At 58.1% G+C, this 23,592-nt stretch overlaps 1 protein-coding gene across 3 annotated transcripts; it reads left to right on the forward strand.

Moving 5' to 3' along the window:
* Positions 1–1,299: 1,299 nt before the first annotated feature.
* On the forward strand, positions 1,300–12,717 carry GPR35 (G protein-coupled receptor 35). 3 transcript variants are annotated; one of them, XM_059393859.1, is made up of 2 exons: positions 1,300–1,459; positions 7,269–12,717. In XM_059393859.1, exon 2 carries the CDS (start codon positions 7,279–7,281, stop codon positions 8,194–8,196), a length of 918 nt encoding a protein of 305 aa, XP_059249842.1. In that variant the 5' UTR covers positions 1,300–1,459; positions 7,269–7,278; the 3' UTR covers positions 8,197–12,717. The 3 variants fall into 3 exon arrangements, with proteins under 3 accessions (XP_059249842.1, XP_059249843.1, XP_059249844.1); XM_059393860.1 differs by having other exon boundaries at positions 7,272–12,717; XM_059393861.1 differs by lacking the exon at positions 1,300–1,459 and adding an exon at positions 4,493–4,574 and having other exon boundaries at positions 7,272–12,717.
* Positions 12,718–23,592: the final 10,875 nt, after the last annotated feature.

The raw sequence follows: 23,592 nt of genomic DNA on the forward strand, positions 1-23,592 counted from the left end.
CTTTCTGCCTATTCCCTATAGGTAATAATTTAATTTAAAACAAATTTAATGGCTTATCCTTCCATTTGTAAAGACAAGCTGCTGGCATGCTGTAAATCAATAAAGACACATCAGTGATTTTTCTCACTTAGCAATCTATCCTGGAGAAAACCATTTAGTAACATATAGAATATTTCTTTTTCCTTTTTACAATCCCCTGGTGCCCCGCGGTGTAAACAGCAAGCACTTCATGCATGCAGGGCCCTTTGACGTCAGGCTGTGCTACCCTACCGCACGGCAAGAAATAGCCTCTCCAGTCTCCTCTTCCTCACTGGGCTGGTCTGTGAGTGGGACAGATTCCTGGAACCAGGATGATTGGGTCAACAGGCAAGGCATCTCTAAGTTTGTGCGATTTCTAGGTTCCCTCCGATGGGGTTCATATCACGTTAAATCCCAACAGATGACATCCAAGGCTATCTCCCCCAGAGATGGCTGTCAGATGCCAGGATATAGCCTCATCTGACAAGGACAAATTGTGCTGCAAGACACTTTTAATTTCTATTTCTCATTTCATGAATATGCTGAGCATTGTTTCAGATCTCCAATGAACCCTCTCTAGCTCATGGTTCCTCTTCTGTGAATCTGTTCCTCTCTGTTCTCCATTGGTGTCCTGCCCAACTTCCAGAGGAAGTGGTCCTTCAGAGCGGTAGGGGGAATGACATGGACGAGCAGGAAGTGCTCAGCAGTGTTGGTCTGGGGAAGCTGAGGACCCCTGTCTGGGCATCTCTGTGGGTGCTGGAAAATTAAGCCTCTCCTTGGACCCCGCACCCACAGACTGGCTCAGAGAAGCCCAGGCAGGAGGCCGGCTGCCCTGGGAGGTGGGCGGTGGGACCCCTCCTGAAGACATATGCCCTTTCCGGGGAGATTGCCCTTCTCAGGCTCCCTCCATGTCAGCTGTAGACATTCACGGTGATTTCCAGATGGAGTGAGCTAGTGCTCTCCATCCGTCACACTCTCAGCCTGGGCCCAGCCCTGCAAGTCTTGGCAGGCAGGTGCTTGAGCTGGGAGGACCACCTGGAAGAGGAGGCTTCCTGGGGAGGGTGGGCGCAGTGAGTGGGGACAGCTCCCGGGTGGGCTCTGGGCTCCAGGACCACCGTGTCTGCCTCCCCGGCTACGGAGGTAGGGTGGTGCTGGAAGGCAGCATCCCCAGGCGTGAGAGCAGGCGGAGGACCTGGCATGGGGCCAGCGGCCAGCCTCGCAGCCACAGAGCGCCTTGGGCAGAAAAAGGGGAAGGAGGTCTGTGAGAGTAAGGGAGCGAGTTCAGGGAGTCAGCAACAGTGTGAAAAGCAGCTGGAGCAGCACCACCCCACCCCACCACCCCTATCTGGCAGGGTCCCATGGGGCTCCGAGCAGCAGCAGAGACCAGAGGACAGCCCATTGAGGAGCCAGCCCCGAGGAGGGCAGCAGCAGCTGTGTAGGGGTGAGTGAGCCATCCCAGGGCAGCTGGGGGCCCTAGGATCAGCCATGGGGCCAGCACCTGCTGCTGTCTCCCCAGAGCAGCAGCCTCCCCTGCTGGATGTGGCTATGGGGCATGGGATGTGCCAGATGGGGACACTTCTGTCACCTGCAGGTGTCTAGATGCCCCGAGGCATCTTCCAGCTAGGGGGAAAGGCGCAGCTGAGCACAAGCAGAGGGGGTGGGAGGCGAGGGGGTGGACAGCTGCCGGAGCCTAGTCCCAAGTGTCTGAGGGCAGAGGCTGCGGGAAGCTGCCCCCTGCTGCTGGTGAAGGGGATGGGGTCGATGCAAGGAAGGACAGGGAAGGGCAATGCCCAGGGCACTCCCATGCTAAGCCTGTGAGTCTGCTAGGCTGTGGCATTGGGAGTGGGAGGGACAGGATAGCAACCCCCCATCGGCCCCTCAGATCCCCTTGTTCCCATGCCAGCCACCCCTGTGATGTGACAAAGGATGCCAGCAGTGGGAGCAGGAGCAACTCAGCCAAAGTTGCAAGAGCTCAGGACCTCAGGCTACCTCAGGACCTGGGAACCCCTCAGGATCTCAGGACCCTTCAGGACTCCAGGACCTCTTCAGGACCTGGGGACCCCTCAGGACCTCCTCATGACCTCCTCAAGACCCCCTCAGGACCCCAGGACCACCTCAGGGCCCCTCAGTACCCCTCAGGAACCCTTAGGACCTCAGAACCCTTTCAGGACTGCTCAGGATGCCCTCATATCCCCAAGTTGCCCAGTGTCCCTTGTCCTATGGTGGCTTCTCCCTTCTGGCAAAGCCCCCCCTCCCACCTTGCTTGGGCCAATCTCCATCCGGAAAGGACTGTAGATGTGCTGTCTGGGTGCCTGGCTTGACCAGACCCTCTGACTGGCACTGTGGGGTCCCAGGCGGCCCAGCAGTGCCCTCCTGGATGCAGGGTGAAGAGGGAACAAGGGGCTCCAGGGGGAAGATTTCCGAGGGGGTGCTGAGCGGAAGCGCAGAGAGCAGAATCAGGAGCACTGGATGACCAGAGCCAGGGCTGCCCACCCCAGGACTCCAGGGCTCCACAGCGCTGTCCTAGACCCGTGGCCTCTGTGTCGAGCCCTGGAGTGTGCGACTCTCAGGTCACAGATAGCATGAGAGGTCTAGAGGCCAAGGAGTGTCAGAGCTGAGTGTCAGACCGCAAGGCTCTTCCTGCCACCACAGATGTGCGTGCCAGCTTCTGGAAACAGGGCAGCCATCCTCCAGTAGCCCCCTCAGAGGCTGTTCCCCACAGGCGTGGGCCTGGGGCTTTGGCTGGAAGCTGGGGGCAACTTATCCTTGGCCTTGCATGCACCCCAGCCATTTCCTGGGGTACAGGGTAGATGCCAGAGGGGAGAGGCCTGGGGGGCAATGTAGCGAGGAAGTTGTGACTGTCCTTTCCCTCTGGGGAGTTGAGCTGGGTCTGAATGCTAAGGGAAGACCACAGGGCCAGGTGACACTGGAGAGAAGAAGCCCTCCTAATGGGGGACAGTGCCGGGAGGGGGGGTGACTTAGGGACAGGCCAACAGCAGTTCCATTCTGGGGAGGAGTTCCGGAGTGTTTCCTGTGCGTGAGAAGGACACTAGTCTGCCAAGAGTGAGGAGGAGCTCTCATGGCAAGAGGATGTTGGATGGGGGTGGAGGGTCTGTGAGGAAGAGAAGGGGGGGGTGGCCAGGACCCCCTCGCTGAGGAAGGGAGGGACACTCGGGAGATGGATGGCAGGTGGGACTGACCCCACCCCATGGTGTCCCCAACACCCCTCCCCCACAGGTTTCCCCATCCCCTGTTTCTCCCTGTGGCACCCTCATCTGGCCAGTCTGGTGGGAGGGGAAGAGGTTTCCCAGACCAGGTTTCTGGGAAGAGAAGAACAGAAAGTGTCCATGGTGGGGAAATGACAGAAGCTTGGGTCCTCTCTCTGCTCAGCTCCGCAGATAGTCTAGACTTGTGGCTGAGTCAAGGTTCCAGAGGCGTCAGTTTCCAGACACCAGGTGCCTGGGCCAGGGCTGGGGCCAGGGTGCGGCAAGGGTGGCCCTGACCTCAGGCCGAACATCTCAGAGGCTGCCAGCACCCAGTCATAGGGACTGACTGGGCTTTGATGCTATGTTTGACTACACGGAATCAAGAGCACCAACCCTCCATGAACGTGAACATGAATTGGCCCTGTGCTAAGGGCGGGCGGTGGGACTGGCCTTCTTTTGCTTCAGGCTCCAATGTGGCAGCGAGGGGAGGTTGTGAAAGACCAGCCTCTACCCAGCCACCAGTCCGGCTCTGAAGGTGGCCTGTCCAGCACTGGGGAGCTCCTCTCACGCTTCCCCTCCACCCGCAGAAAGGGTCATGTCTCAGAGCAGGCGGCCGGCTACCTCCCCTGCCTGCTGTGGGCTTCAGGCTGTGGGAGAGAAGCTGCCTCCCTTCCTCCTCCTCCTCCAGGCTAGCGTGCTCCTTCCCTGCCCCATGGGCACCCTTCCACCTTTCAGAAGGCCCTTCCATCTCCACCTCCTCCACCATTCACGCCCAGCTCAAGTGCCGCCTCCTCCAAGAAGCCTCCTGTCCTAGTCTGCCTTCTGTGAACCCCCAGAAATAGTGAGCCGATGGGAGTGCATGCCCCACTCTGCATGAGGGCACACCTACATGGATGGCCTGCATCCCCCTGCCACGGCGCCCAGGCGGGGGGCCCCAAGGGTGGGCACAAAGGGGGAGCAGTGATGTCAGAGCAGATGCACCTTTTAGCTTGGGGAGCTGACCCTCGGTGGGTCAAGGCTGCACTGCCTGGTGTCCTTAGGGCCCTTTGCCCTCTTCCTTGGCACTTTGATTCCTCATTTGACCCAGGTGGGCGGGGGCATCATTCTCAGCAGGCGAGGGGAGTGAGGGGAGCTTGGGGAGGGCGGGAGTGCCCAGAGGCTGCAGCGTTTCCTGGGCCCGCCCCTGGGCCACAGCCCAGAGCTCTGTGCAGTGACTCAGCGGCCACATTCACTTCCCTAGAAGGCCCAGCTGCACATGGCAAGGATGCGCATTTTGTCATCAGCGGAGTAGCCCCAAGTGTCCAGAGGGGTGGAGGACCAGGAGGAAGGGGGAGCACGTGGGCTCTGCAGGTGCGAAGCAGGGGAGGGACCTGGGGGTCCTGCAGGTGGTGGCCAGGAGGGAGGGCAGACTGGGGGAGGCTCCCAGGGGCTCCACGGTGTGGGGTGGGGTGCTTGCCAGGCCTGTGTTGGTGGTTCAAGGCTGCCACCAGCAAGAGAATGGACCTGGGCTGCAATCTGGAGCCAGCCCTGTGCTCCCAAGCCTTGTGAACCCTGGGGGTGCAGGGGGCCTCTGCCCCTGGGAGGGAGCCTGCCTCACAGTCCACACAGAGGCCCCAGCCCACCCCGTGCTCTCCTCCAGGCCACAACCAACTGGTCAGCATGCTTCAGGGGGCCTTCCTTTGTGCCCTACTCTGAGGCATTGATGTGGCTGAGAGCAGGAGGTCCCTGCCTTGAGCTAGAACAAAGTACACAGCCTGCTACTTTAATCCATGAGAAATTCTTTCTAGAAAAAACCAGACCCAGTGCGGTGCTCAAAATGGCTGGGGATGCCAGAGATGGACAGAGAGGCAGGGAGAGAGGGAGGAGCCATGCTAGGACCCCGGTCAGGCTGGGCCTTGAGGGATGGGCCTGGGGCCACTGTGGTGGGGGAGAGTGGAGACAAGACCCCTCTTCAGGAGCCTCTGGGCAGAGAGTTCTGGTGGCAGGGTCTGGGGGGGCGCCGCCCAGCCCCTCCCTCCTCTGGGTCTCAGTTCCTACCTCTGGGAATGGGAGCATTCCCTTGTCCCTCATAGCTGTGCCAGGAGAGATGCTGGGGTAGACTGCAGGGCCCACACGGAGGCCCACAGGTGCCTGGGGCTAAGTGAGGGCAGGGCCAAAAGGCCTGGAGGAGCAGGGGGCAGGGGTGAGGCCTGGTCTGGAGATCTGGCTTCTGAAGAGATGGGCTTGAGGAGGGCCACCCGGGGGAGGGGAGGGAGGAGCAGAGTGGCAGGAAGTCCCCTGATCCTGGGCTGCGGGGGGACCTGACCAGAGCCCACCTGGCAGGTCACCTGTGTTTCTGGGGTAGCTGCAGTTGTGAGGGCAGGGCAGGCAAGGAGGAAGGACCCCCATGGATGGTTCCAGTAGGCACTGGGGGGTCCGTGGAGCCTGGCTGGCTTGTGGTCTGAGGGGCCTCTGAATCTGGGTGTCAGAAAGAGAGAAAACCAGAATCCTTTAAGGGAAAAAAAAAAAAAAAAAAAAAAGGAGAGTATCATTAGCAATGTGTGGAGTCTTCACATGCAGAGAACAGCTCATACATCTTTAATTGCTGGCAAGTGTGCCATTTTCAAATTCAAAAGGGATGAAATGGGATAATTTGGCAGAATATTTCTGTTTCCGGCTGAAATCTGTGCTCCTGCTTCCCTAATGGACTGTGACCTGGAGGTTCCCAAGGGATTGCAGTGAGGAAATGAGCTCCCTTCCCACCCACCCAGCCCCAGGCACCAATGAACCTAATGGTTCTGGATATTTCTCCCTTTCCTGTGTGGGGAAGAGGCAGGGACGCAGAGCCCGCCCAGGAACCCTCCCTTCCATACCACTCCTGGAGAGCAGGGAGCCCCCAGAGGTCCTGGTACTCATGGGGGGAGGGGTGGCCACTCCCACTCTGTCCCCCCAGCCCCCCAGCCGAAGGAACCAAGGTGTGGGGGGGAGTGTGCCCTGTGCCAGACACTGGGCACACAGGCCACCCATCCAGGTGCCCCGTGATCCCACGTGTGTGACACCAATGCCCCATTCTGCTGGAGTGCCTGAGGTCCACCCAGCTTGGGGTGAATCCAGAGTCCAGTTCCTAGATCATGGGCCATGCCGTGGGTGTCAGAGCCCTGACCAAGTCTACCCTGACTCTGGGGCTGTGTTCTGGAGTGTGTCCGGGGAGTGAGGGGACTGCATGGGGTGGTGGAGGGTGAGGTCTTATGGTGGCCTTAACGGTGACAGGGATGGATGCCCAGGGCTGCCCAGAGGCCTGCTCTGACCTGAAGGTCTGGGCCTGAAGGGGCAGGGCTGCCATCAAGGCTCTGATCACAGAAGACTCAAGGGTCCCTTCCAAGTGGGACCCTGGCGCATAGGACTGGGGTAGGCAGAGCCTCGGCAAGAGTGTTGTGTCTGGGGCCTATGGCGGCTGTGCCCCGGGAAGAGGATGTAGGGCAGCAGCATGGGAGGGAGACCAGAGTCCTGGGCTTTCCGGGGAGCCATCCTGAGCCTCAGCCCTGCTGCCTGGCCCTCTGCCGACAGGAGCAGCCGGGTGGGAGACAGCGGGGGTGTGAGGGAGGCTCACAGATCAGCAACTCTTGTGGCCAAGTACAGGGAGGGGCAGAGGGGCCCTCTCAGCGGGCTCAGGCCCTCGGGACCTGAGCACTGGCACACTGACCACTGTGAGCTCCTCCACCTTCCTTTCTGCCCAGCAGCAGACGCGTCACAGGCCAGGAGGCTGGGGAGAGGGGAGGAGATCTGGTTCTGTCTCTGGGCCACCTGGCTGTGTTACCCTGCCCCCTGCCACACACCCCCACCCCCTGACCCAGCCTCTGAGAGCTTTGGGTTTCCCTATCAATCCAGTGCATGGGGATTTGGGTCTGGCCCGGAGGGTGACACGCAGCTCCTGATGATTTCTATGATTTTCTTGGGGAAGGCAAGTCTGGATCCTGGATATGGGCTGGAGGTGGGTTGGGGCCCTGCCAGCCCCACAGCCCCCTTCCCTGCCTGCCATCCTTATCCTCTGCTTCTCGCCCTCAGCAGCGGTACCATGAGCAACAGCACCTGTGTCCCCAAAGAGCTCCCCTGGCCCTCCTTGGTCAAGACTGTCCTGTCCACCTACACGGGGCTGCTGCTGGGTCTGGGGCTGCTGCTCAACGGCCTGGCGCTCTGGGTGTTCTGCAGCCGTATGCGGCGATGGACTGAAACCCGAGTCTACATGGTCAACCTGGCAGTGGCCGACTTCTGCCTGCTCTGCACCATACCCTTCTTCCTACACTCCCTGAAGGAGAGGACCACAGACACGCCCTTCTGCCAGCTCTCCCAGGGCATCTACCTGGCCAACAGGTACATGAGCATCAGCCTGGTCACGGCCATCGCCGTGGACCGCTATGTGGCCGTACGGCACCCACTGCGTGCCCGGACACTCCGCTCCCCTCGCCAGGCTGCAGCCGTGTGCGCGGCGCTCTGGGCACTGGTGGCCGGCTTGCTGGGGCTGCGCTGGGCCCTTGGCGTGCAGGAGGGTGGCTTCTGCTTCTCGAATGCATCCCGGCAAAGCTCCAACACCACGTTCTTCTCCCTCCTGGGCTTCTTCCTGCCTCTGGCTGTGCTGGTCTTCTGCTCCCTGCGCGTAGTCACCGCCCTGGGCCAGAGGCCGACAGCCAGCCCGGACCAGGCAGAGGCGACCCGAAGGGCCACCCGCATGGTCTGGGCGAACCTGGCTGTGTTCGTGGTCTGCTTCCTACCCATTCACGTGGTGCTGATAGTGGTCATGGCCACGAGCTTGAACACCTCTGCCATCTGCTATGCACTCATCATCACAGGCAAGCTCTCGGATGCCAACTGTTGTCTGGACGCCATCTGCTACTACTTCATGGCCAAGGAGTTCCAGGAGGCATCTTCGCTGGCCTCAATGCCCATTGCCAAGGCCCACAGGAATGAGAACTCCCTCTCTGTGACCCTTGCCTAGAACAAGTTGTGGACACATGGGCCAGGTCCCAGGCTCTCTGGGAGGTCCTGCCTGCTGGGGCATCCCTGAACTCGCTGTGGCTGTTGGGCATGCTCCAGGAGCCTGGCAGGGTGGAAGGGGTGCGGGCACAGACCCTGAGGCAGAGTTGTCCCAACCCCTGGGATGGAAGAGGGTTGGGACCAGAGCAGGAGGCCTGAAGGCTGAGTGAGGCCAATCTTGGACAGGGCCAACACTGGAGCGCCCAGAGTCTGGTACCCCTGGGGTACTGGAGTGTATGTTTGCTCTGTGCTGTGACGCCTCAGTGGGCAGCCTTCTGCTGTCCCCCAGGGCTGGGCCTGGACTGTCAAGGGTCCCCCACACTCTCATGGTAGGAGGCTGGGGTGTCTTTCCAGGTGGCTTTCAAGGACTCTCCATCCAGGGACTCTCCTTGAGTCACTCCACCTGCTTCCCACCCCCTGGCCCACTCCCAGCCATCTGCAGGTCTCCTGGGGGCTATGGGCAGCTCTCGGAAGGGCCATACTAAAGGCCCACAGCCTGCTTTCCTCCTGCCAAGGAAGAATCAGGACCGCTCGACACCCTGTAGGGGCTGCACAGATGCAATGGGCTGGCGGTGGGCTGGGGGACAGTGGGGAAGGGGCCAAGGTCTGTCGAGGGGGCACGCTCCCTTCATGATTTCTTTAGGGAAGCTGGAGGACCCTGCCTGGGGGCTGCAGGACCTGGAGGTCCTCAGGCGGGGGTGGGGGTGCCCAGGCCTGTGTGAGCTGTACCTGAACCCCTCCTTGGCCTCCCTGCTTGGGCCTGGGCACCCCCACTCAGGCTGGAACTACCAGGGCCTTCTAGGGCCCCCTGTGGTGCTGGCCCGAGGGGCTTGGCTTCGAAACCCCAGCCCACCTGCCTCCCTGGACACCAAAGAGCCTCCCTTTCCTATTCTTCTGTCTATGTGCTTGGAGCCCAAATGTCCCGGCTTTGGGCCCCTGCAGCTGAGGCAGTTCCTCAGGGGCCCCACGGGGAGTGGTCCCTGCTCAGGGAGGTCCACGCTTAGGGGACCTCTGCTCAGGGATGGGGCTGTCAGGGGGCCCGTGCAACTCAATCTACGGCTGTCCTATGCTGGGGCTCAGATGCCCCCTCCACCGTTGGGGACCCCTGCCCTTTGTCACCTTGGGTAGGGAGTGCCGACCCTGCCCCCGCGACGTGCACCAGGGCTGGGCCAGGCAGCACTCTGTGCTGAGAAGACGTACAGATGGCCAGGCTTGTCGGGTGGAGCAGGGCCGGGGGGAACGCAGCCATGTGGACTAGCCCAGCTCCCCTGTGTTCTCCCGTGCTGTAGGCTCGCCAGGGATGTCCTTGGGAGGGCGGGGGCGCTGGGAGGAGACCTTTTCGGGGTGGGGCTGGAGCTGCTGGGTGGTGGAGGCAGCTGGCTATGCTCCTAGGACACCAGCCTCCTGAGAAGGGCCCCCCACGGCTCCCCCTTGCTGGCCCCCGTCTGTGGCTGGGGAAGGGGATGGGTGTGCCCTCTGTCCCTCACGCCACTCCTGACTCCCAGCAAGTGCAGGCAGCTGGACTTTCACAAAATTCCCAAAGGAGCAAGAAAAGGAGCCAAGGCAAAAATCACAGATGTTAAACATCCAAAGAACTGACTTCTGGACACTAATCATGGCCCACACACTCTGAGAGGCTTTTGGGCCGGGCCAGACCACATGGAATACCTTTGCCCTAACACCCCCCACTCTGGCTCAGATGGCTTACGGGGCAGTTGGGCACACTGGTCAGGACTGGGCTCACCATTAATTAGCAAGCAATGGGCATCTGAAAGCAGGCTCACTTTGAGGTTGCATCAACAGGAGTATAGGGCCCAGAATGCGGGAGGACACCAGTTCGTTCTTCTGCTAGGCTTACATCTAGGGTATTTTATCTGGCTAGGGACACTGTTCTGTCCCATGCCATAGTCATCTGGAGGGGGTCTGGAGTGTATAGGCTGGTGAGGGCCAGGCAGCAACCAGAGGAAGTGTGAGCAGCAAGTGACGGGAGGTGCCTTCACCTCCAGCAGATGAAGCAGGAGGTGGTGGCATCTGTGGTCTCCAAGCAGCAGACAGATCAGGATGGCTGTGGAAAGCAGAGCCATGATGGGGAGGGACCCAGAAAACGACCCAGGACCGGGGTGTGTCCAACCAGAGAGCTGCACGAGACACAGCTGTACATATCCAGGAATTTGCACACAGAAGGAAGGTGCTCCTGGGGGGACCATGTCACCTGATTCCTAATCGTCTGTGTGTCATCCGGCCAATGTCCCTTGTCTGTGGCTGTTTCCTCTGGGGCAGCTTGCTTCTCTGTGAAGGCTCTCTGTCTCTGCTGGGGGTTGGAGCCTGGCTGCAGCTGGCCTCAGGAGAAAGTATTCTGAGGGAGGAGGCTGGCAACCCATGGGCAGAGCTGAGCTTGGCCTCCTGTTATCAGGGACCCACCCGCTGCTGTGCACCAGAGAAACCTTCCCTAAGAACACGTGTCTATCTTCTACAGGGCCAGGGTGTATCAACCAGAGGCAGTACCACAGCAAGGGGGCTCTGCAGGGTCTTGGGGAACGGGTGCAGGTGTAGGGCTGCTGCCCAGCCCCCCTGTGCAGGGGCATGGCAGGGTTTGGGCACCCCAGGGGCCCCAGGGAGGGGGGCAGCAGAATACAGTGTCCACCCGACCAGAAGGTCAGTGCTTCAGGAAACTACTGCCCACATTCCCCAAGTGACCATCCAGATAGTGGCCCCCCGAGTCTGACCACGTGAAACCCGCTGGGGGAAGCAGCCTGTCCATCTCATGAGCTGGCAGTGAAAGGGTCTTCCAGCTCTTGCCTCCCCGGAAGGGTACACAGGAGGGCAGAAATGACACTGACGACCAAGAGACCCCTCCCCCCACAGGATTGGGACCACACACCTCTCAGAGCAGGGGTGTCCTCGCCACCCTTTCAGAGCCCCTGCCGCACACAAGATGGCTGATGCGCTGGCGCCCATCGCTGCATCTGTGTGGCGGGCCGTCCCTCCCAGCGTCGTCCTAGCACCTGCCCTCAGCTTACCCCCATCATGGCTTCACAGGCCATGTTGTTCCAGTGTGAGGTGTCCCCGACTCATGGGAAAATGGGCTCCCCCACATGCCTCTGCTTCCTTCCAGGCTCTCCCGAGCCGGGGCCAGTTCTCAATTTCCTCTGATGCCCTTCCTCCTGCAGGTGGTTGGCAGACCCTCTGCAGCCCCAGGCCTGGACCCTCTCCCTGGGGCTGCTGGCACAGCCAAGGGCAGGGCCGCCCTGGTGCTCGGGCAGGCTCACACTCCTGCATCAGGGTGGCTTCCAGAAGTCTCTGAGAGGGAGGTTTGCATGCAGGGGTTTCCCGAGGAGTGTGCTTGGGAATCCTACCCTCAATGGTGCTAGCAGAGTGGGGAGGGCCAAGGGACAGGCTTCCGTACCCGTGGGGGCCCTGCACTGAGATGACACAGCCGAGAACACAGGTTGCCATGGACACATGGTCCCTGAGGCCCTGTGTTACTTGCTGAGGGCAAGTCCAGAGGGGATGTGGGCTGGGCTGTGAACTCTGGCAGGAAGGGCAGGCAGCATGTGCCTTGGTCATTATGGGGGCCCCTGGCAGCACCCCACAATGTCCACTACAGCCTGCCACCCTGTCGGGCTGGGTGCTTGGAACCCTGAGCGGCAGCTCTCCTTGGCTGTGGGGGAGGGGGATGCGGCTGAGGGTCTCTGGGTTCTCCAGTCCCGAAGGAGGCAGGTATCCTGTCAAAGGTCTCCCCAGCCAGTGCCAATCATGGATGTGTAGAGGTGGGGGGCACCACCTGGCCCAAACTGGCCTCCTGGAAGCCGCATGCAGGCCCTGCTCTGCCCCGTGTGGGAGGCCAGTCCCTGCAGGCTGGAAGTGCCCTCGCTCTCTGGCCCTGGGCTCCAGATGGCTGCAGAGGTGGCCCAGGGCTGTGGTCAGGAAGCAACGTGGTGCAGGGTGTCACAGATGGCAGGCAGACACAGCGGGAGCCAGGCACACAGAGACCAGAGCAGGGGGCTCTGAGCAGGGGTGCCCCCCTGCCAGATGCCCTCAGACACATGACCGTACCTGTGCACAGAGAGCACAGAGCCTGTGATCATGGCTTTGGGCTCCAGTCTGGCTGTGCGGACAGTGGCCCAGCCCAGCTCCCCAAGACCCCAGGCCTCCCAGACTGGTGAGTACCCCCCAAGCCTGCGGCCCCCTGCTGTCCTCTCCGTGAGCCCTGGCCTGTCCTCTCCCTGCTGGCCAGTGGAAGCTGGGCAAAGGGCTCCCAGGTGCAGGGCCCCAGGCTGGCTTGCATCGAGCCCCGTGCTTCCCACTTGAGGACCGCACTGCGCTCCAAGAACAAGCAGGCGTAGGGCAAGGGCTAGGGGGACAGTTAGCGTCTGTTTGAGGTAAGATAGTTGGGGGGTAAGGAGTGAGGGACAGAAAGGTAGAGCTGGGGGGACAGAGATGGGGAGACAGTGGGAGGGACAGAGATAGAGCTGGGGGAGAGAGAGGGAGAGACAGTGGCGGGGGCAGTGGGGGACAGAGGCTGAGAGGAGGGGGAGGAGAGAGAATGGGGGAGATGGGGGTTGGGGGAGAGCCTTTGGTGGGAGGGAGGCAAAAGGAGGGCCCCAAGGAGGAGGGTGGACAGTGAGTGGGAGGGCCGAGTGGGTGGCTGGGTTGAGGGAGACACGCAGACACAGAAGCAGGAAGACCAACAGAGCCAGGAGAGAAGACAGGCTCAGCCTGGTGATCCCACCACTCTCCTGATGGGCCGGGGGGTCCTCTCTCTCTGTAGACTGGCCTGTGGCCCCTGCCAGAGGAGTGTGGGGGCCCTGCCCCGTGGGCCATGGGCTGATGGTCCTTAGACAAGGCCACAGGATGTTGGGGAGTCGAGTGGACAGTAAAGTCACAAAGGTCTTGGGCTGAGCTGGTAGAGAAGCCCAGAGAGGAACCCCCACAGAGCCCCCTTCTGTGGCGGGGTCCACTGTGCTCATCCAGGCATCTGGTCCCTCTGGGTGGAACAGAGGGGGTGGCTTCAGTGGAACCTCTTGGGATCAAGACAGGGAGCCCTTGGGGCTGTTACTGGAAGTGGTGGGGGAGGGAGAGAGAGCGGGGAGGTCAAGGAGGAGGGACCAGCCACAGCAGCGGTTCCCTGCCTGCCCCCAGGTGGAGCTGGTCACTAGCTTCCCACCGCCTGTCAGGGAACAGCTCCAATGGGTACGGATCAGACACAGCTGGGCGCGTGCCGTCCCAGGTTACCAGGGTCGATCTGCCCATCCGGCACCAGGGCTGCCCCTCAGTGGGCTTGGGCTCTGGGAGTTCTGCAGCTGCCGGCAGAGGTGGATGAAGACCAGCATCTCCATGGCCAACCCAGCAGCCACCGACTTCCTACGGCTGCTGAGCCCACCCAAAGTCCTGCCCACGCTGGGCCAGGAGCTGGGGGAATTCGAGGGCCCGCTGTGAGGGTCCCACAGGACTTCTACCACGTCAACCCCTACCGGAGCACGGGCCTCCCTGTGGCCATCCCTCGGACTGCGACACCACCTCCTGCTCCCCCTGCAGGCTTGGGCCTGGCGCAGCCCCTGCCGGGCCGCCTTCACCGGCCTGGCCTCTGGCTGCTGGTCTCCGGGACGGTGGCCCTGGTCATGTCCCTGCCGCCTGCAGATGAGAACTTCTACTTCGGGCAGGGACACATCCGGGCCATCAAGACCTTTGCCTTCTCCCTGCCTTGGGTCTCCATCTCACTGCTCACCCTCAGCCTCGGCTCTGCGGGCACCGCCTCAGGGGGCCGACCACATCCCCAGAGCCCTCCACATCATGGCTGCCAACCTGGCCACCTTCGTGCTCTGTGTCCTCCCAGTGCACGTGGCCTTGGTGGCCGAACTTGCAGCCAAGCAGGCGAGTGCACCTTGCCCCACCACCCAGCACGTCGCTGATTTGTGCAGGGTACCACCCGCCTGGCCTTGACTTTCCAGGGATGGACGCGGGGCACACCTGCAGGTGACCACCCTGACCTGGGTGTCTGCAGCGGGGCAGCTAAGGAGAGCCCCACAGGAGGGGCCCCACACACGGCCCTGCAGCAGGCGGCACAGGCCCCCCACAAGGAAACAGTCCCCTCCCCCACCATGGCACCCACAAGAAGCAGCCTCCCTGCTCACAATACTGCTTCAAATTCATGAGTCCTGGGGATGGGGACTATTGCTCAGCAAGTAGAATTTAAGCAAGGAATTTAAGGATCACCCCCAGATCTTTGTTCTTCCTGCTCTGCTGGCTTGGACCCTTGGGCTGCTTCCTTTGCGGCATGCGCCCCCTCCCCAACCCCAGCCCTCAAGCTCCAGAATGACCCTGACTTATGCTAGGCTGACCTCCAACCTCTGTACTCCACCCCTGCGGGTGCTCAGGAAGGGAAGGACTCTCCAAGCACCCAGGTAGCACTCCTTGGCAAGTACTGAGAAGGGTGTTTAAAAAAACACACATTTTTCTGTGTCACTTATAGATCATGATTAGACACCAAAATCTATCAAAGTTCCAAGGTCTCTCTTCAGGCCTGTAACACCACTGCAGACCGAAGCTCAGGATCCAGAAGCCTGGATCCCAGGGTTGTGGGACACACGTTTACAGAGACACAGACGCTAATTAAGTTTAAAGACATTCCTTTGCAGGGCACCTGGGTGGCTCAGTGGGTTAAAGCCTCTGCCTTCGGCTCAGGTCATCGTCCCAGGGTCCTGGGATTGAGGCCCACATGGGGCTCTCTGCTCAGCAGGGAGCCCGCTTCCTCCTCTCTCTCTCACTGCCTCTCTGCCTCCTTGTGATCTCTCTCTCTGTCAAATAAATAAATAAAATCTTAAAAAAAAAAAAAGACATTTCTTTGTAATAAATGTTCAGTTGTGTTCCGGAAGCATGTCGAAGAGGTCTAGTCCCTACCTTTGGGGTGCTTCTCAGGGCCGCTTGTTCTGCTACACACATCACACCTCCCAGCGCCAGCAGCCGTCGCCACCCCACAGCCACATCCTCCACTCTGGGCCAGGCCCGGGGACGCCCACAGGCTGAGCTGAGAGGCCTGGTGATCCCCTCTGTTAGTGGGGGACGGGAGGGGCTCTCCCCACAATGCTGTGGCCGTCAGGATGTGCCCATCCGGCTGGAGCCCGAGGGCCTGCCTGGGAATGGAGCTACAGGATCAGCACAGACACCTCCACAGAGAAGCCAAGGCAAGAGACAGCCCCCAGGGGCTCATGTTGGAGACTGGGGTCCCCAGACTTGGCCCAAAGATGCAGATGTGGATGCTCCTGAGAGCCTCAAGGGACTAGAGGGAGATTGGGAGACCCAGACCCCTGTCCCCTTCCCCCCACCCTCCTCCTCTCCCCTCTCCCACCCACCCCTGCCACCTGCTCCAGCCTCCTCAGAGCCATCTGCCTGGCAGGGCCAATCCGCAGGCCCTCGGGGGTACGTCTCCGGCCACACAGGCAGAATGAGAGCAGCAGGGCCTCCGGGCTGCACCCCAGGCTGCACCTGTCACCTGCAGGGCCACTGTGGTGGGGGCTGGGACTATGATGGGTTGCGGCACTAGGATGGAGTGTCCAGACCATCATGGGAGTGTGGGACCGTGATGACCACCAGCCACAGGAGGCCTCAGTGCAGCACTGTGCAGTAGCAGGGCTAAGGAGGGCAAGCGGGGCTTCCAGGAATTAGGGTGACCCTGTGCGGGCGCAGAGGGGTGTGACAATGGGGAGGAAGCAAGGGACCCAGGCAGCAAAGAGGCAGATGGGACCGACTGCCCTCAGGGAAGCACTCTCTGGAGAAGTGGCCTGCTGTGTGTCCTGTCTCTTCTCAGGAACATGCCCCCACCTCCCACCCCAAGGTATAGGCAGACGCTTCTCGACTGAACCCCCCGGGTGCCTCAAGATAACTTGTTTAAACCAAAAACCTGGTTTATGGCTTGCCAAGCATACTTTGTACACTCGCTTTGTAAATGAGTGGCCCAAAGGAAAACTATCTCGTCCTTAACATAGGGATCAATGTTGCTACTCCCTGCATTCCTTGACCTTAAAACTCGTGATTCCTGCCTATATGTTAAGCTATAATCTTTTTGAACTTTTACAAGAATGTACCTCTGACCTGTCAATTTGTGGCTCCTTATGTAAAAAGGTCTATAAACTTTGTAAAAACTGTTCATTCTCTGGAGCCCTTTCTTCCCTCTGAAGGTCGTGTTTCCCGGGAAGCTGTTCTAATCTGGGCTTGAATAAAACTATTTTCTTCCTTTATTAGTATTCTTTCTGGTCAGTTTGCATTGTCACTTGCTGGTCTACAATAGACAAACTGTGCTGGTCAGGCGAGCTCCCCCTGCTGGCCGCCGGACACGCCACACCCCTCTCTCCTCCAATTTTGACTCCCTAGCTGTCCCCTTCTCAGCACAGCAGCCTCTGGAAGCCTGCCTGCCACTGTCTGTTGGCCTCTGCCCAGGAGCCCAGTGAGCCTGTGGAGGATGGCCCTTGGTCCAGCAGTCAGGAAGGTGGTCCTTGCACCCGGCAGCAACAGTGCAGATTCAGGGGGCGTGGTTGCCAGCCTGTTTTCCTCTCTGCCTCAATGGTATCGCTTGTAGCCTGAGGACTCTCAGATCCAAGGTCACACCTAACACTAGGACACAGATGTAGGAAAGACATTCGAGTTTGAAGCCCACGGCCAAGAAAGCAATCTTGAGATGTCTTTGGTGCGAAAAGGTGGTTTTATTAAAGCTTGGGGACAGGACCCGTGGGCAGGAAGAGCTGCTCCGGGGTACTGAGGAGGGGCCCATTATATACTGTAAAGTTGGGAGGGGGTTAGGGAGAGCATAAGCCTCCCAGGTATTTTGGCAACGAGGCTTCCAGGATCCTGAGGGAGCTAACTATTGCTGGGAAAGATCATTTATTACTGCTTAGTAAAAACTCAGTCATGAGACTGAGTAATCGGTGGATCGTATGCCTGGGGGTGATGGCCAACATGTATCTTATGGGGGTAGTGATAAAGGAAGTTTCCAAAGGAATTTCTATAGTTGAAGTAGATTCACAGGATCCCGGGGTCAGGCTAAGATTGCCTGTGCCCTTAGGAAGGTGTCCACAGGGAGGCAGCCAAGGTCCCAGGGGAAGGTCACTCTGCCCGTTTCAAGGACTTGTCAGTGGGCTGTAGGTAGTAAGGAAATTTAACAATTTTTCTTCTGCCTTTGTTTCCCACATCAGACATGACCACAGGTGGAGACTCACATGCTTGTCTAGATATTTAATGCTTACATGTGTGCCTTTGAAGCCTGGTGTTGGTGCCTGTCCCAGGCACCTTCCCCCCACCCCCAACTCTGCCCCGAGCCCTACCTAGATCACAGGGCCGAGGAGCTGCCCTCTTCCTGGTCCAGCCCTGGGGGTCTGAGCCATAGCGCCGTCTGGGATGAGGCCAGGACTCCTGGGTGACTCCCAAGCCATGGACAATGGTGGGGAGGGGCCTTCGTGGGCGCTCCTTTAGCCATCCCACAGGGTTTCGAGGAATTGTCCAACAGCTAACATGAGCAGAGGACAGGGCAGGCCCATCCTACCCGTGCTCTCCCTTTGAGTGACTCTGAGGAACAGCCTCTGAGCTTCCTGGGAGGCCGTGTGGGTCCAGGCACTGCAGGCTCTCGTCCCTCTGTCTATGACTCTGAGGTCCATCCAAGAAGATGGCCAGCTGCTCACCATCTCCATGCTAAAATGCCGGGGCGGCTCTGCCTCAGACTTGGGGAAGTGTGGTGGGGTCTGGAGGGCCCTGTGACAGTGCTGCCACAGTGCACTGGACAGGAAAAGCTGAGAGGGAGGGGTGGCCGCCCACAATATGCAGCGGGGTTCCATGGATAAAACAGCCACCCGTGTGGAGGCTGCAGCCGAAGACCAGGAAGATGGTTTACTGATACAAGCACCAGACCTGAGAGCAGGGAAGCGGGTCTGGGGTCCTGGAAAATTTGGTGACCTTCACAGTTTGCCTGAGGTGGGCCTGGCTGAAGAGGGGCAGGTTTGACCTGTGACCTCTGTTCAGGGCAGCCTGGGGCCCTTCCCTGGTGAGGTTGAGACTGAGTCCCCACAGGAGGCTAGGGGAGGTGGGCTGGAAGAGAGGGAGCCCATTTTTGCCCTCGGGGTCGTGGCGGGTCTCAGGTCCCCATTGGACACCCTCAGGGCCCCCTCATTCCTGTGGGAACCCCTGAAGTGTGCTCTGGGACACTGGGTTCCGTCTGAGTCCCCCCAGGAACAAGGGTGGAGGCGGCTGCCCATGGAGGACAAGACTCACCAGGAGCTGGATCCTGGGGCTAAGAGAGGAGGTGGCCGGGCCGCGGGGCAGGCCTCCCACAGCTGCGTATATGCTCGCGCCAGGAAGGCCGAGGGTGAGGTTTGATGAGGGAGCAGGAGGCTGGCTGAGGACAAAGCAAGAGCTGGCGCCTTGCACCCCCCCCCCTTCATCCACTCCCCTCCATAGGTGTAGCATTCCTCAGGCACCCCTGACTGCCATAAAATGATAAATAGTTAACTTGCTGAGATCACAATCCTGCAAGACAGGAGTCTCCCTTGGTTTGCAAATTTCCTTGAGATTACAACAAAGAAGTTAGCCCAATTTCCAAAGACACAGAACTCAGTTCCTCAAGCCTAATGTTACCCTCCCCTCCATAAAAACCGAAGGAGGTGGAAGTAGAAGGAAAAGTAAATAAAGTTAAATTTCTTCTAAACCTAAATCTCATTAGCAAGGATGCTTGATAGCAGGAATGTAACATTCCACCAGACTCCCAATTGTCTTTACTTGATAGCAACTAAGCCTTCAATATCCTGATAGTATTCTTTGCCCCAATAGCCCTTCTGAACACCCCTTTGTCCTCACCTACCCAACTCCTACGTATATAACCAACCACCCCTCACAACCCGGGGCAGCCGCATCTCCGCCTGCCCACGGGCCCTGTCCCCGTGCTCTAATAAATCACCTTTTGCACCAACGACATCTTAAGAATTCTTTCTTTAGTCGTCGGCTCCGAACCTCCTCACCCCACCGAACCTGACTTAGGTTCTGGGACTTCATCAGGATGACCCACTCTGACAGCGTTTCCCCAGCTTTTTCACTGAAATTTAGTTGGTGGAACCTGTCAGTCTCCTGACTGGAGCAAACGCACCCATCAGTCCACATCCAAGTTCCTGTCCGCTGCCTTGAAGGCCGGGTGCCCCCAGAAACTGTCCTTGGGACCAGGACTGTGGGAAGGGACAGGACGCCCCACGTGCACACTGCTGTCCCCAGAATTCCAGTTCTGTCCAGCCTCCGCTCGAGCCATCTCAGAGTCCCTTCACCACAGCAGAGAGTCCGAATGAGAGACGAACAGACGTGCTTTGCCTGGGGACTGCATTTCACAGATTCTGGATCAGTGTGAGAGACCACGGAACAGCAGCGAGAGTAGGTTCTGGTGTCGTCTGGAAACCACCCAAGGTGGAGACTATTCACTAAGATTCACGCGTGTAGAACACACATTTATAAAACACCACCTTGGAATTATCATCTTATCAGGTCTCTGGGACATCGTACACTTAATAACAACAATAAAACTGAAAAAGAAAAAAAATTGGATTTATTTTAGAGGATAAAAACCTGGCTGTGTTGCTGGGTTGTTTGATTACGTGTGTTAGCAACAACAAAATACTCACTCCCCACAGACAGAATGATGCCCTAGCCCTCGTAACTGTCACTTGTGGCTTGAGGACATCGTCCAAGAATTACAAGCTGCGAGATTCCGGTGGAAGCCATAAGTGGTCACTTAATAGCAGTGACACCGAAGGCAAAAATCAAGATGTTTTAGTAGAAAGGAAGTGGTCTGGCCACGGTCCTACGTCTTCAGCAGTGGACTCAGGGGAAGGTGGGGCCCCTCAGAGGGACTCACTTTTGGGGCTCGTGGGCCCGGGAGCCCCACGCACTGATTCCAGAACCGACTGATGCAGGGTCAACAGCAGCTGGAGGTAGACGGGGTGGGGCGGGGTCTGAGAATGGAAGGTGGGGTTAGTTAGCACTGACGTGAACGTCTGATGAGTACTGCAGTGTTGATGTGACCGGCTTGTGTCTGCCACCCCGAGCGTGCAGTGGGGACAGATGCCGCATGGATACTGGAAAATCAGAAGGCAAGTCGATGCCCCCTTGTGCCAACACTTATTGGGTGTGCTTGGTGGGGGCCAGTAAGATGGCCCAAGCCCATGGAATTCATTCCTTTGAAAGCATATAGGACACCTGGTGGGCCAAAAGGGAATGGCCACTGTCATCACTGCCCCCTTAGAAGCTGGAGTGCAGAAGGACAGATTCTCCAGGTCAGCCCTGGGTGGAGGACGGACGACTACGGCCAAGGGCAGTGTGGCGACCACGGGGATACCGGACCAGAAAATTTCCATTTGAGAGCCAGGCTACTGGGTTGTGATAGAGATGGCGAATGACCGAAGGACAGAATCTTGAAACCCGAAATGCCCATAACATCCTGCAGGACGCCCCAGAAACACTGCAGTGGGAGCCCGGTGATCAGAGGAGTCCACCAGGTGAACATTTAACTTGCATATCTGGACAGGTGCATGTTACTGTGGGAATGCCAACAGGTACGCGTATGTGTGAGCAGGGAGCCCCTGAGGAGTGGCGAGGTTCCCCTGCTGTGCGTGCCCGGGCCCTGTGAGCGGCTCTCGGCCAGCAAAGGGCTGCCAGTTGTGTGGACAGCAGTTCCAAGGTGATCGGGCTGCATCTGGGGCCAAAACTCTGACCAAAGAAGGTAAAATTGAGTCAGTCCATGAATAGAATTGCACACTGTTGGACATCTATGGTGTTTACGGGCCTCGTCCAAGTAGGACATGTTGGTGCCCATAGAAGAGCTCCCTTCCATTGTCAGAAGGTGATTGGAACTGCAAGTGCGAATCTCAGCGCATTTGCGTGACCCGGTCCCTGGCCGGTGAGCTGAGGGCATGTGGGAGCTTTGCCACCTCGCGGAGAGGGGCAGAGGCTGGACGCCCTCCCCTCACACCCTTGAGCCTCACAACGTCCCCAAAATGTCTGCCAATGAGGCAGCCCAAGACCGCAGACGGCTGCGGGGTTCCCTGAGGGGTGCACTGCAGGCACAGAGCTGACTAGCAGATCGGTGCCTGGTGGCCCCAGGAGGCTGCAGGGGGTCCTGCCCAGGATAGGCTGGGCTCTGCTTACTGGTGACTGGATGGTCAGGGCGCAGTAAGACAGCAGGAGAGTAGGTTCTATACCGATGTGCACTGCCAAGTTCATCTTTTCAGACCGAAGAACGTACTTCTCAGAGAAATGGTCTGATAGAGGATTGGAACAGGCGGGTAAAACATCGGTTGTCTGAAATGTGGGGAGACCCGGCCATGGAGGGCCGGTGTGTGCTTATGCTCAACATGAGGGCCCACCCCTGTGGACAAGGAAAGGTCTCTGTGGCAGGGGACGTGGCCTGCACTCAGCACTAGGGGCTGGTGCTGGGGAGGCCCTGCCACTGTGACCCTCAGGTGTTAACATGCACCCGGGCTAGAGCTGCCCCCCTGGCTGTCCCCCGGGGCAGGCCCGGGGCTGGTGCCACTGTGCCCTGCAGGGTCCAGCCCAGAGCTGCCTACAAGTCCCGGGGCCGCCCAAGTGGCTTCAGGGCCTGCATGAAAGCCACAGCCCCCACAAGGTTGGGTAAGATGCCAGCTCTGGGGTCTGGGCTGGGACTGTACTCCCAGTTTGGGCCAGGAGGAGCTGAGGGCCACCTGGGCTTTGGTTTGTCCTCTCAAGGATGCTCAGGAGCCCTCTGGGCCTCTCTTCAGCTGCTGGGAACCAGCTTCCACTACAGAGAGGCAGCCTGCCCCTCCCTCAACAGCCCAGGCCTGCTCCCAGGCTTGGCCCCGGGGAAGGGTGGGTCAGGGCCTGCGGTCACCTGGGCTGGGCCTCGAGGAAGGGGTGGGTCGGGTCTATAGCTCCTAAATGATGGCCAGGCTGAGAACAAGATTTTGTTAGAATTCAGATGCTGTGTCCTCCTGCCAGACTCCAGGCTGCTCTGCAGCTTCTCACCTCTTCTGCAAGGCCCACCATGCGTGCTCCCAAAGACCTGACATCTCCATGCAGAGAAACTTCGGTGCTTTATATCTGTAGCCGCCTGGGAGGGAGAACTGGTACCCGATACGGCCTGCGTTCCTTCCACCATGAGCGATCTCGAGCCTGCAGCCTTGTGTCCAAGTCCACCCATGTATCTTTTTCTGTGAACCCTCTGTTGTTTTACTTTTTTATTTTCTTTCTGTTTTTGAAAATAATTTTTAATAAGATTTTATTTATTTATTTGACAGAGAGACAGAGATCACAAGTAGGAAGAGAGGCAGGCAGGGGGGTGGGACCAGGCTCCCTGCTGAGCAGAGAGCCCGATGCGGGGCTTCATCCCAGGACCCTGAGATCATGACCTGAGCCGAAGGCAGAGGCTTAACCCACTGAGCCACCCAGGCACCCCTTTGAAAATATATTTTAGAGTTCTTTGTTTGTTAATTTTTGCCCTTTGTCTGTGACAAAGGTTGCAAACTGTTTTTTCCTGGTTTGGCATTTGTCATTTGACTTTGTTACAATGTCTCCCCTATGCCAGTCTCCTTTTTATTAGGGTATTGTTAGAGGAATCGATGCTTTTCCTTGTTTCTGGATATTCTGTCCTGGTTGGAAAGATCTCCCCTACTCCCAAGTTTAGAAAGAACTTTATCCTGTTTTCAAGTTTTCACAGGTAAGTTAACACTGCATTTGATGGAAAAGAACTGGTGTTTTGCATAAAAACAACTTTGGTTTTATTATTTGTTATATTTTTCCATTATTTTTTTCCTAGGAATACAGATATTTATTTTTTCATTAACATACAATGTATTATTTGTTTCAGGGGTACAGGTCTGTGATTCATCAGTCTTACACAATTCACAGTATTACTATTATATATTTATAATTCTATATTATATAATTATATGCTAATAACTTTATTATTATTGTTTATTAACATGTATATATTAACTTGGGGAGAATGGACATCTTTAGGATGTTGGGATATCCTGGATATCTGGGATATCGTAGAACAAAGAATGAGTTTCCCTATTTTCAAATCTTTCAGAAATGTTTAAAAATTTTCTTTGGACCCAGGCTTTGTGCCTTCCTTATTAAATGAATTTCTAAGCACTTTGTAGCTTTGCTGTCATTGTTACTTTTCTGCTCATTGCTGGCTGTGTGAAGCCTCCTGGATGTCTTTCGCCTGTTAGTGTTGGCTTCTGCTACATTAACAAGCTATCTCTTACAGCCCCTGTCAGATTTTGCCTCGTCTGTTTCCTGTGTAACTATTGTGTGATCTGCCAACAGGAATGCGACTCCTCTCATTGTTCCC

This window comes from Mustela nigripes, chromosome 3, assembly GCF_022355385.1.
Source record: "Mustela nigripes isolate SB6536 chromosome 3, MUSNIG.SB6536, whole genome shotgun sequence".
In the NCBI taxonomy this organism is placed as follows: domain Eukaryota; kingdom Metazoa; phylum Chordata; class Mammalia; order Carnivora; family Mustelidae; genus Mustela; species Mustela nigripes.

Bases quoted from the DNA above. Each gene is read 5' to 3' on its own strand.
- GPR35 (XM_059393859.1), top strand. From the start codon at position 7,279: ATGAGCAACAGCACCTGTGTCCCCAAAGAGCTCCCCTGGCCCTCCTTG.